Raw genomic sequence first — 13,579 nt, 5'->3', positions numbered from 1 at the left:
GTCGCAAGTAAATGATGATATTGAGAAGGGCTATGACGAAGGGGAATTTTCCCCCGAAACGTCGCCTGTTATATATTTTATCTTTTAAAATTGATGAAAGCGTGGAGTTGTTTTTTGTCATAAACAAAAGTAAGTAGGCTCAGGCAGAGCGACTAACCGTGTCTCGGGAGGACAGCCGTTGGTGACAATAATGACGGAATGGCAGCCAAATGGGTGGCACGTCCTTAGCGGTAGCAGTGGACTGATCATGGATACTTTCAATTAATTATCTTTCCGATGATTCCCAAGATTTTAAAGAAACCAATAACGCGTAGATCAAAGCGACTCATGCATGCGCCGTATACGAGCTCATGTCAAATGGTAGTTTTGGGGTGTGTTGTACAAGTGAAAGGTGGAGGAGCGGGGTGAGAGTGCGTGACATGCTCAGGCATGGGGGTTATCGTGCTCCCTCTCCCGTTTCGTAAAAATAAAACAGGCCAGAATCTTTTTTTAGTTTTATTTGTGCCCGGCTGAATCGACGATCCACGATCCCAATCGCACAGGCCCTGTGTGCCAGGGTCGTGAGAAGAGAGGGAGAGAAAATGCACGCGCGGAACTGGGCTCCCCCCCCCGACCCACACCCACATCCGTGCTCTGCTCCTCTCTATACCTCGATGATTGTCCATTGCTTGCCCACGTCACTGCTTTAGTGGAAGGGGCCTCCCCACCTAAAGTGGAGCTCTGGAGAGCCCCTCCACAAGGTATTTTGGCCTACTCTTCCCTCACCTCGGAAGACGTGGGAGCACCTACACTCTACGCCACTGCACGCGACATGCCGTATGGACTTAAACTGAATGTTCAATAATTTTTATTTTACCAGGCAAAGGCTCCACGGAGCTATGTAGCTCTTTATCAGAAGCGACCTGTCCACAAGTGATAGCTCAACGAAGTGGCTTATCACGTGGACATTTACGGCAGCCAAAATACTCTGACCGCGTGATGTTGATTCTAAATGTGGAGAGAAAAACCGGAGGATCCGGAGAAAAATCCACGTGACCATGGGGGAGAACATGCAAACTCCAAATATACATCAGAGGTTTTTGGATTAGATCGCGTAATTAGCAATGTGTCGTTAAACCTGCCACCACCCGACACAGCCAATTAGTAGAGGTTTGTCACGTAAACGTTTACGTGACAAACCTTACTATACATACGAAATCTAACCCAAACACCTCTTATGGATAATATTTGTCGCGAAAGCCTACATGTTAAACTAACCTCCAAATATACAGCAAGTGTCAAGGTCTTGATCGGACCCACGACCTCCTGTATATTAGGCGAGGTAGTTAACATCTCACCACCGTGGTGCCCCTATCAAAAACCGACTTAGCTATGGTGTGCCTGTTTATGCAAGTAGTGGAATATGCAAAGCAATCATCGCTCCTACTGCGTAAACTTGGCAGGACACCTCCTGAAAAAGAGTCATTGAGGCTCGGTGAGGCTTTTCTGGGTAAACAAGAATATTTATAATAAATTTTAAAACAAGGAAGATTGTTGGGGTGGGGGGGGGCACAGAATTAGGGGGTAATTTAGAACCGGTGACCTCTATATGGCTATTATAATGTGCTAACTATTATACCGTAGCAGCGTCCCATGCAATTGTAGATGTTACCATGTGCAAACACACGATCGAACAAAGCGCTTGCCACAAATGAACCACAATATTCTTAGGTTTTATCGGTAAAGTCACGTAGGTAAAAAACATTAAAAAGTAAAATAAAATAAAAATCACGACGTTTCGGAGGCAACACAAGCTTCCGTCTTCAGGTGGTACCGTCACAGATACAGCTGTCGTGGCTGTGACGGTTCCACCTGAAGACGGAAGCTTCTGTTGCCTCTGAAACGTCGTGATTTTTATTTTATTTTACTTTTTAATGTTTTTTACCTATGTGACTTTACCGAAAAAACCTAAGAATATGAATCATTGTAGTCACGAAAGCAACAAATCTAGAATGAACCACAATACCTTGCCTATCTCGTCAAGGAGCGTAAACGATCACGCGAACTCCGGTGGTCATCCTCGCAGCAGCAGCTTTTGACTGCTGGCCATCGAACACAGACAGTCACCGCATCGCGTGGCGCTTTCAGATGCGCTTCTGCGGCCGTCTGGAACGCTCTTCCTTCCGATATTAGGAATCCACTGGAGCTATGCACTTTTAAATCATCCAGATTGAAAACTCATTTCTTTAGAACTGCTTTTTGTGTTTAGGTTGTCCCCCCCCCCCACACCTCCATTTAGCACGGTTGGTTACGTACGGTACAAAAGAAGTTCAACAAACAGACGCGACGGAACAAACAATTTGACTTCTCACGCCTATTTCTAGAGTGTTACTGGGCGCGGGTGATCCCGTGCGGCCAATCAAGAGTGTTTATATTGCCAGACTTTGCTGTGGACTTCTCCACTGGGTTGTGGGGGGCCACCGCCTCCAATGGGGAGGCGAGGCTTTTTGGCCCTGTAGGCCCGAGTAGCTCCAAGCACCGGATAGGGGCATCGGTTCGAGTCGCGGACTCGGCGATAACAATTTATTATGTCCCCCCTTCTCCAAACCGCGCTGACCGGCGCGGTGAAGTATGGTCGAGTATCCTCCCGCGATGAGGCAAAACGCCGCAGGGAGGCCTTGATCCGTCGGGTGCTAGATTTACTCGTTGAGTGTGTTGTTTTTTTGCGATCATTGGAGCTATGGGACCTAAACTGACGGAGGGCAACGGCTTGTTTTTTTTATGTGTTTATCTCATCGGTATTCCTGGCGTAACCGCGCCTGTGTATATACGTGTTAGGTGAAGTATGGTCAAACAGTTCCCCACGATCGCAGGCTTGGGGAGGGGAGGGGCCTTCATCCATCCAGCAGTGGATTAACGATGGCTGATTGATGGTAATTGTGATGATTATTGATGATGATGATGGCTAATTATGATTAATGATCATGATGGGTGGTGATTAATAATCATGATATATGAGAATTGATGATGAATCATGATTGACGATGAGAGATGATGGTTGATAAAAGCTCAACTATTTTCAACTAAACTAGTTTTGATTTTACCAGGTATGGCCCACGAAGCTATATATTTCTTTTTTCAGACGTGACCGGGCCACAAATGATAGCTCAACAAAGTGGCTTATCGCGTGGAAATGTATAGCAGCCAAATACTCTAAACGCACGTCGAGTCTAAATGTCGAGGGAAAAACCGGAGGACCCGGATAAAAAAAAAGATCCACGCAACCACGGGGAGAGAGACATGCAAGCCTCAAATATACAGATGATAACTGATGATAATTGACGATGGATGATGATCGGGGCATGGAAACCGATCTGGAAAGCTGTCAGGGATGTGGTAAAGAGAGGACGCATGGGGCGCGGGGTGGTGGTGGTGGTGGCAGGAGGAAGGATGGGATTGGGGGGGTGGGGGGGCAGTGTTGTAGGAACGCCCGAGCGGGCACTTGGCAAGAGAGGAGAGAAGTTCTGTCCAGTAATTTCGCTTTGTTTGCCTGAATGGCACTTTCACGGCTGTTTGTTCACGCCGTAATTAGTTTTCGGGGCGGCTGCAATGGCTACTGCTAATCCAGAGCATGCACAGCGGGAGTCTAATTAGATACAAGTCCGTGGTAGCAGGATGCTCGCCCGTTCCTTCTTGGCAAGTGTCGTCTTTCCCCCCCCCCTTCGCCTTCGCTGCCTCTGCCGTGGCAGGGGTAAGAGAACGATGTGGCACGTACAAGGATTAACAACTAGGCAGACACGAAGATTCCCCGCTCCGTCTTATCGGGCTGTAGGGGCAAGTGCTGTCGACGAGCACCTACGGAGGCCGGCACATGGGGGGGTGGGCGGCCACCACCACGCCTGGCCGCCTTTGTCTCCCCAGTGTTGATGAGGCTGGGTCGACCTAGAGGAGGCCCGGGACCGCTTCAGATAATCGTCACCCGGCATTGGCAGGAAATGTGAATCGAACTCGGGTTGCTGGGATCGTAGCACAGCGCGCTAGCCACTGCGCCCACCGCTCCCCAACTCAGCAGACATGCCATGTCAAGCTAAACTTTTTTTTATTTTACCAGCTATATAGATCTATTTTTTTAGATGCGACCTGGCTTTCACAAATTATGGCTCAACGAAGCGGCGTATTATCACGTGGAAATGTACAGCAGCCAAATACTCTAAACGTGTGATGTTCATTCTAAATGTGGAGGGGAAAACCCGGAGGACCTGCAGAAAAATCCACACGACCACGGGGAGAGAGACACGCAAACTCCAAATATACAGCAGGCGTCAGGCTCGGGATCGATCCCACAACCTCCTGTATACCAGGCGAGGTAGTTAACATCTCCGAGCCACCGTGATGATGATAGACACGCAAACTCCAAATATACAGCAGGCGTCAGGGTCGGGATCAATCCCACGACCTCCTGTATACCAGGCGAGGTAGTTAGCATCTCCGAGCCACTGTGGCACCCCCCTGTGATGGGATGCGGGACGCCAGGACATCTTGTCGGAAGGTCGAGAGGGGGGAAAGAATTGGGCGTAGCGAGTCCCCCCCTGTAGCGATCTCCTGCCGCATCCGAACCGCTTTAGCAGCCCTGCAGCGGTGCGCCTGGAGGGGGAATGCTGCCAGATTTTCATCCTGAGAAAATATGATAGCTAGTGGGGGGGGGGGGGGATATATACTCTTAGTTCTTTCGGTAAAGTCACGTAGGTAAAAAATTCAATTAAAATTAATAAATTACCTACGTGCCTTTACCGAAAGAACTAAGAGTATGAATCCTTGCAGTCACGAAAGCTTCAAATCTGGGGAAGGGAATGTCCATTGATTAACGAACGAGCGTTCGTCCGGGTGTGAACGCTACCGCGGCGCCGCGATATCGCCGGACTGCCGTTCCAATGCGGCGGTTGTAACAACGGCGAGGGTTGCGAACCCATGTGTGCGCGCGCGTGTGTACAAACATACAGGGGAGCAGCAGTGCAGTGGTTAGCGTGCTGCGCTTTTAGAACCCAACGACCCGAGTTCGACTCCTGCTCGCGTGCCAACACCAGCGGTGACGGTTGTCTGAACTGGTCCTGTGCCTCCTCCCCTAGTTCGACTCGGCCTCAAATGAGTACCTGGTGCGGTGGGTAGTAAACATCGCCACTGGGAGAGGCTAAGGCAGTCGGGCATGGCGCTGACAACCCACCCGCTCGTGTGCGTGCCGGCCTTCATTGGCGCTACTCGCTAACAGCACTTGCCTCCAACAATCTGTTAAGGCTACACGGGGGGGATCTCTGCAGGGTTGCGATTTCCGCATGTAAAATGCGGAAGGAGGGTTCAAATTTTCCCGCATTTTGCTAAAGTCAACCGCAAACGGTGGAAAGACTACTCCTATGACCGCGCGCTTTTAACAACACGTTAATGCGTTCTATTGGAAAGGATACATGCAAGGCCCAGCATCACGTAGGGCTTTGAGTTACTGATTGGAATGAATATATGATTTCCGCATTTCCGCACAAGAACCACATACTTTATTCAAATGCGGAGCCGTGATTACGAGCACATGTACATGATGTATCCTTTCCAATAGAACGCATTAACGTGTTGTTAAAAGCGCGCGGTCATAGGAGTAGTCTTTCCACCGTTTGCGGTTGACTTTAGCAAAAATGCGGGAAAATTTGAACCCTCCTTCCACATTTTCCATGCGGAAATCGCAACCCTGGATCTCTGTCTTTGCTTTTTCATATACACACGTGTATATATAAGTCGGTCGATCCGGCTGGTCACGGATGAACAGATCGCAGCACTTCACCGCGTCGGCGAGAGGGGCCGGGGCTGTCTGTGTCATCGTAACGCGCGTGGAGGGAACGGCCCCTGTGGCCGCGTGGCCACACAGCCCCCACGGAGTGCGGTGGTGTGCGGTGGTGTGCGGTGGTGTGCGGTGGAGTGCGGTGGTGTGCGGTGGTGTGCGGTGGAGTGCGGTGGTGTGCGGTGGTGTGCGGTGGTGTGCGGTGGAGTGCGGTGGTGTGCGGTGGAGTGCGGTGGTGTGCGGTGGTGTGCGGTGGAGTGCGGTGGTGTGCGGTGGTGTGCGGTGGTGTGCGGTGGAGTGCGGTGGTGTGCGGTGGAGTGTGGTGGTGTGCGGTGGTGTGCGGTGGTGTGCGGTGGAGTGTGGTGGTGTGCGGTGGTGTGCGGTGGTGTGCGGTGGAGTGCGGTGGAGTGCGGTGGAGTGCGGTGGTGTGCGGTGGTGTGCGGTGGTGTGCGGTGGAGTGTGGTGGTGTGCGGTGGTGTGCGGTGGTGTGCGGTGGAGTGCGGTGGAGTGCGGTGGAGTGCGGTGGTGTGCGGTGGTGTGCGGTGGTGTGCGGTGGAGTGCGGTGGTGTGCGGTGGAGTGCGGTGGTGTGCGGTGGTGTGCGGTGGTGTGCGGTGGTGTGCGGTGGTGTGCGGTGGAGTGCGGTGGTGTGCGGTGGAGTGTGGTGGTGTGCGGTGGTGTGCGGTGGTGTGCGGTGGTGTGCGGTGGAGTGCGGTGGTGTGCGGTGGTGTGCGGTGGTGTGCGGTGGAGTGCGGTGGAGTGCGGTGGAGTGCGGTGGTGTGCGGTGGTGTGCGGTGGTGTGCGGTGGAGTGTGGTGGTGTGCGGTGGTGTGCGGTGGTGTGCGGTGGAGTGCGGTGGAGTGCGGTGGAGTGCGGTGGTGTGCGGTGGTGTGCGGTGGTGTGCGGTGGTGTGCGGTGGAGTGCGGTGGTGTGCGGTGGAGTGCGGTGGTGTGCGGTGGTGTGCGGTGGTGTGCGGTGGTGTGCGGTGGTGTGCGGTGGAGTGCGGTGGTGTGCGGTGGTGTGCGGTGGAGTGCGGTGGTGTGCGGTGGTGTGCGGTGGAGTGCGGTGGTGTGCGGTGGAGTGCGGTGGTGTGCGGTGGTGTGCGGTGGTGTGCGGTGGAGTGCGGTGGTGTGCGGTGGAGTGCGGTGGTGTGCGGTGGTGTGCGGTGGTGTGCGGTGGAGTGCGGTGGTGTGCGGTGGTGTGCGGTGGAGTGCGGTGGTGTGCGGTGGAGTGCGGTGGTGTGCGGTGGTGTGCGGTGATGTGTGGTGGAGTGCGGTGGTGTGCGGTGGCGTGCGGTGGTGTGCGGCTAAGCGTGGCGGGTCACCGCCTTCTCCGCGGACTCGAACCACGTTGCTGCTCGGTCGACGACTCTTCCCGCTGAACGTGTACGACAACGTTCAGTTATAGATAAATATGTCTCTGTGTGTGTGTGTTAATGTTACAGGGTGTCTTCTAGATTTCGGGCTGATACCGTGTCGGGCAACCCACCCGGCATAACCCGTGAATTTGATCAAAACCCCCGGAATTTCCACGTAACACCAAACTCAGCCCATTAATTCCATTGGCATCTAGCGGCTCAACATATTGACACTCAACAATAGGACAGAATGTAACCGCTGGCAGCGGCGAATCGGGGAGCGCCGGATTTGCAAGTGAGCCCGAGTGCATTCGCAGCCTTCTCAGCCCTCTACCTCCTTCCGCCCCCCCCCACTCCCCACTCTGCCGGCCAGCAGCAGTCGGCCCCCGAGGGCTTCTCCCCGCACGACCACGACGAGGGCGGAGGCCGCTACGTGGCGCTCGTCGTGCTGTCCGTGGCGTGCGTCCTCGGCCTGCTGGTCGCCTCCGTCGCCTTCTACTGCTCGCGAGGCGATGGCGCTGGAGTCGCGGTCGGGGTCTGGGGAGGGGCGCGGGCCAAGCGCCGCTCCGAGTACACGAGCCTCGACGCGGAGCCCGGCGCGCACGCCACCGCCGACTACCAGGTTTGGTGGGGGGGGGTCCTCGCTGACGGAAGTCTGTTCTGTTACGAGTGCGTTGAGTTCAATGACCCTGCCACGACTGTCTGTATGTACGTGCGTTGAACTTCTTTCGCACCGTACGTAGCCAACCGCACTAATCGACCCAGAGGACTGACTATCTGTCTGTCCGTACACCTGTCCCCGTTGCGCCTCCATCCCTCCGTCCGTCCGTCCGTCCGTCTGAATGCCCCGTCCATCCCAATGTCCATATGGCCATCTGACCGTCCATCTGTCTGTACAAATTAAAACTCACTCGAACTATTTTACCAGGTAAGGGCCCACTGAGCTATATAGCTTTTTTCGTCAGAAGCGACCTGGCCACAGATGATAGCCCAATGAAGTGGCTTATCACGTGGAAATTCATAGCGGCCAAAATACTTGAAACGCGTGACGTTGATTCTAAACGTGGAGGGAAAAACCGGAGGACCCAGAGAAAAATCCACGCAACCACGGGGAGAGAGACATGTAAGCTCCAAATATACAGCAGGCGTCAGCGTTGGGATGGAACCCACGACCCCCTGCATACCAGGCGAGGTAGTTAACACCTCGCCACCGCGCCCATATGGCCATACACGTGTCCATCCGGCTGTCCGTCCATCCGAACACTCGTATGACCGACCATCCATGAAAAATAAGCTAAGAGCTTATTAGGCTTTACCTGGTGAAATGTTGTTTTTGTGATTTGTTTACCTTTCCTATACTTTCCACTCCTATCGTGTCTCCGTATTGTTTTAACGTTCTGACCCCGTGGCCCGCGCTGAACATCTGTGAAGAAGACCTTCACAGAGCTCATCGGACTCGCCCAGCATAAATAAACGTTCCCATTCCGATTCTTCTGACCCCCGCGGATGCCCGTGTACCCGCGCCAACGCCCGTGTTTTCCTCCCGCGCGTCTCCTCCGCGCTCGCCCCCTCTCCCCAGGAGCTGTGCCGCCAGCGCGTGGCGTCTCGCTCGTGCGAGCGCACCGAGCTGCTGCTGCGGCCGCAGGCGGCGCACACGTCGCGCGTCAGCAGCGTCTCGTCCCAGCACAGCGACCCGGGGGTCACCGGGGTCACCACCACCGCCGCCGCCGCCCTGAGCCCCTCGCCCAGGAGCAGCATCTCATCGTGGAGCGAGGAGCCCGCGTCCTCCAGCCTCGACATCACCACGGGACACATGATCCTCGTAAATATCCCTCGCACCCCCTCGCTCCCTCCCTCCGATCAGAAGAAACAAACAAATATCGGTTATTCGGCACTTTGCTTCCTTCGTCCTGTCGTTTTTTGGGTCTCTTAATTTTTGGCTTATATGGCCTCCCAGCATCAGGATGTTTGGCCAGGTCGCTAACGTCGGTGCGTCTGGCATCCACGCGCGCGATGAAAGCAAGAGCTGCCAGATAGAAACCCACCCACGCCACGCACTCGGAGGCACGGGAAGCGGCCAAAAGGCTCCGCCACGGACGGATTAATTCCGCTTGCCGGACCGCATGTCCGAGCGTCGCCTCACGGCCCAAGTGCGGGATGGGGCCGCGATTCGCGAGTTGCACGAGAGTCTGCACGTAATCCACCAACCCCGCCCAACCGCCCCGTACCGGCTCGCGCCCCTCTCTACCAACTCCCGCCGTGTCGGCCCGTCGTGGACCTCGGCATGTGAACGGCGCGTGACGAACAAGCGGCCTCCGCATCTCTCTCGCTCCCTCTCGTCGAAAAATTACCCAAAGCTGCCCGTACGCGGCTGTAATTAAACGCAGTGTTCGTGACCTTTACGTGACCTCAACCAGAGGGGGAGGGATGGGGGTGTGGGGGACAGGGGGCGGCGTCAGAGGAAGTGCGGCCGAAAACAATCGTCCTTATTGACGCCTGTCATCGCAGCGTGGCGCGCCCGGGAGGTCGGCGAGCCGTCGCGTGTTTGGCTCCCGAGGCCCCCTGTAATCTAAACTCATTGTCGAGCTGTCAGGGCAGCGATGATGGCACCCGCCCCTCTCCTCACATCCGCCCCCAGCCCCCCCCCTCGTCCCACCCGACGCCCCCCCCCCACCACCACCACACCAGCGCACCCCCCGCTCGCTAGCGCGCCCCTCATTTCCTGCTCAATCCCATTTGACTCGGACGGCGCTTGGCAAATCTGTATAGATCTGCCCGCTCCATTTGATATCAGCAGCCATTAACATTCACACGCGTGGTCGGTCGCCCCCCCCCCGCACTCCACCCCCTCCCCCCCCTACCGTGCCACCGGGGGTGCTGCTCTCGCTCCTAACCCAATTAGCGCGGGGGGGGGTGGGTCACGCGGCAACCCCCCCCCCCAACAGCACCGCCTCCCCTTCCACAGCTTGTTGTTAGGTTTCAGGACAAATGAATTTGGCAGCGATGGTGGTGGTGGTGGTGCAGGAAGTGGTGGGGAGGGGGGACAAATTCGAGACGACGAACGCCCTGTCGCCCCCCCCCCCCTGTCCAAGCTGCAGCTGCTGTTGAACCCCACCGCCTCCATTGCTGTGCCTCCACCTCTGCCTCGCGTCTACCACTGCCCCGTGTCCACCTCTGCCCTGTGCCTCTGCCCCGTGTCCACCTCACCCCTGTGTCCACCTCTGACCCGTCTCCACCTCTGCCCCGTGTCCACCTCTGCCCCGTGTCCACCTCTGCCCCACGTCCACCTCTGCCCCGTGTCCACCTCATCCCCGTCTCCACCTCATCCCCGTGTCCACCTCTTCCCCGTGTCCACCTCTGAAGGAGTCGATTTGTTTGCTTATTTCGTTTGTCCTTTGCCAGCTATGTTACCTTGCTCCAGTCCTACTCTCGCAAACCTTTCTGCTTCAATGTTTTCCTTCATCGCACGCGAGTCCCCTCTCATCCATCTCTTCGTCTCCCTCTGCTTGTATTCCATTACATTCAAGAACTCGTGGGCAGCGTTCGCGTAGTCGTACATGGACGCTGTCCAGTGTACGGGGGTAACTTGTTCGCGTGTCTGGCCCAACGTGGAAGAGGAGGCCAAGCAACCATCGAGGGTGAAGGCCCCTTATGCCAGTTGTGGTGGCGTGAGTAAGGAATTGCAGGGCCGCACCTTTACCTCCGCTGTGAGTAATTCGGGTGCTGTCGGCATGCTGGAGCGTGGGTAATACGAGTATTCAGCTTTGGTGCATGGGCAACGCGAGCTGATAAAAGCAAAGGGGTTATTGCGATAATTATCGGGTAACGTTGGCATCGACTCGTGGGGAGCACTTGAAGTGCAGCGATGCGTGGGGCGTCGAGATGGTGAGCACACCGCGTGCTACGAGCCCAGGCCGAACCCGAGTTCAATTCCCAGCCACGGCGAACATACATCAGTGTCGAGTTCATGTATAAACCGTTCCAGGGCGCTCCACAAAAAATCCCTGCCTTCACTAAGCCGTATAGACCAGCACGGTGAAATATTGCCAAACAACAACAACTCCTTTACGTGTGCCCGCGTACGATTAGGAAGTTTATTTCGCCATTTCGTTCACGGGGCCCCGGGACTCTGCTGATGAAGGCCCATTAAGTCAAAGTCCCGTTCCCAGCGTTTGCTTGCTTAAACGCACGCTGCCTGATAACGTTTTTATAATAATTGGTGTGGCAAGCCAATAGTTAGGATTGACTAAATAAACGCCGTTTAATGCACCCGTTCACTGGAAGTTTCTTAAAAAATCCGCAGTCATATATTTATTAATACGGCTATATATTATTATTTTTATTATTTTCAAACACACCCGGCTTTAAACAAAGAGACGGCGGGGCCACCTGGCAATCACGTTCTCCTTTCACCCACAATGCTTCACGCACAACGGGTTTGCATGACGGCGCTAGCGCTACTGCGGGTGCCGAGCCGGGCCCTGCACCACCAAACGTCCTCTTCCCTTTGCGCCGGGCCAAGTTCACTCTCCATCCCCCCGCCCCCCCTTAGTGGAATGTCACCGTGATGGTGCCCCCCCCAACAGCACTACTGGGCCCCCCCCACCCTCAACCCCACCCCCCCCCCATCTGAGAGAAGCTGGAGCGAGACCTGTCGCGTCGTGTAAAGTAACGACGCGTTGATTATGTCAGAACGGTGCGCTCAAGTAAAGGCCGTTCTATTATTCCCCGCTTCGGGCTGTATTAAGTGGCCGCAAAAACAAAAAAACATCTTCACGTGTAGGGGACCGCAGAGTTTGGGCAATTGATGGCTGGCGCAGGCTCACCGCAAGACCGCTCCCTGCTTGGCCGTGTTTTCTGGCGCCTCCGGAGTCGTTCTCTCTCTTTCTGTCGACGAGAGCGAACGAAGACTGTGTGCGCCTCACGAGTTGAAATTATCACCGTGAGTCACGTCGACTGGCGCAGATAGACGCACCACGTCTGACAAATATCTCGTCGCTTGCGCGTGCGCTTGTGGAAGTGCGTGGCATGGCGCTCTCCGCCCTACGAACCCGGCGGGCCCGAGTTCGATTCCAACTCGTTGGCACCAAGACGATTATCTGAACCTGTCCTGAGCCTCCCCCTAGGTTGGCTCAGCCTCAAAATGAGTACCTGGTGCGGTGTGTAAACATCGCCACTCGGGACATAAAGGCGGTTGGGCGTGGTGCTGGCCACCCACCTCCCTAACAGCACTCGCCCCAACTGTCTGTTAAGGCTACCGGAGGGACCTGTGACTTTGCGTAACGGTTAGCGCTACGCTGCGCTACGAACCCGTCCACCCGAGTTCGATTCCCACTCACGGCCAACACCGGTGGCGACGATTATCTGAACCGGTCACGGGCCTCCCTTATGTCGACTCAGCCTCAAATGACTACCCAGTGTCGTGTGTAAACATTGTTGGCCACCCACCCCCTCGTGCGCCCACGTCCCGGCCTTTGACAGGTGCTGCTCGCCAACGGCACACTCGCCCCAACAGTCTGTCGCAGGCTACACGGCGGATGACTTTGTGTCTGCGCGTGTGTCCGTGCGTGCGTCTGTGCGGCCGTGTGCAGTCGTACATGGAGGACCACCTGCACAACAGGCACCGGCTGGAGCGCGAGTGGGTGGCGCTGTGCGCGTACCAGGCGGAGCCCAACGCGCGCTCCATTGCCCAGCGGGCGCCCAACGCCGCCAAGAACCGCGACTCCAACGTGCTGCCCTGTGAGTCCGGCAAGCTCCCCTGGGAGCCTCGCGCGGTTCGAGGGCGTCTTCTCGACCGCCTATTTTTTAATCCTTTATATTAAGTTCACTTGCTTGCTTGCTTGCGCGCTTACGATCGTGCAAATTTTTCGGTCGTTTTTTAACCCACTTCCCGTGATCCAATCGAGCTGACATTTTGCATACAGACTCGTGCGTGACAATTTATTTTCGTGAAAGAAAATTTCCAAAATTTTCCACTTTTTAGGGAAAAAATATAATTAATATTTAATTTAAAATACCAATGTGATACAAATGAAACTCTTACTCAATAAAAACAGAAATGAATAATAAAATAGAACCGATGCCACGCATATAAAGAATTTATAGTGAAAAACGTTTTTACGGGTTATTTTTTTTTTGCCGCCCTCGCGAGACGTTGCGGATCTGGATGAGTGTTGGGGGGGGGGGGGGGCAAGCAGGGCCAGGGTTGTTTACTTTTGTTCGTCACACTCGTCTTGTCCGCGCGCGGGGCGACTCGTTCATCGCGTGCGATGTCAGCGGCGTCGCTCAGGTGCCAAAATAGTGAATCAACCCGGCAACCTTTTGAGCCATGTCAGGCTGGGCTCGGCATGGCCCTGGCACGGCTCACTTGTACAGTGGAAAAAGAAAAAGAGGTACGAGAGTACCCAATACCCGCTATTTTA

At 55.1% G+C, this 13,579-nt stretch overlaps 1 protein-coding gene across 2 annotated transcripts in view; it reads left to right on the top strand.

Annotated features, from left to right (window-relative positions):
- The window catches only part of LOC133357265 (receptor-type tyrosine-protein phosphatase N2-like), a 206,596-nt gene that overhangs the window by 168,113 nt on the left and 24,904 nt on the right, over positions 1–13,579 (top strand). For both annotated transcript variants that reach the window (XM_061575138.1, XM_061575131.1), the window contains 3 exons: positions 7,534–7,779; positions 8,737–8,979; positions 12,749–12,896. In XM_061575138.1, coding sequence (XP_061431122.1) covers positions 7,534–7,779; positions 8,737–8,979; positions 12,749–12,896 — 637 coding nt within the window. The remainder of the gene's footprint in view (positions 1–7,533; positions 7,780–8,736; positions 8,980–12,748; positions 12,897–13,579) is intronic.

This window comes from Lethenteron reissneri, chromosome 7 (genome assembly GCF_015708825.2).
Source record: "Lethenteron reissneri isolate LAM-NWPU_2019-01 chromosome 7, ASM1570882v1, whole genome shotgun sequence".
Taxonomy (NCBI): domain Eukaryota; kingdom Metazoa; phylum Chordata; class Hyperoartia; order Petromyzontiformes; family Petromyzontidae; genus Lethenteron; species Lethenteron reissneri.
Note: the sequence above shows the minus strand (reverse complement) of the source record. Positions and strands in the feature narration are given on the sequence as shown.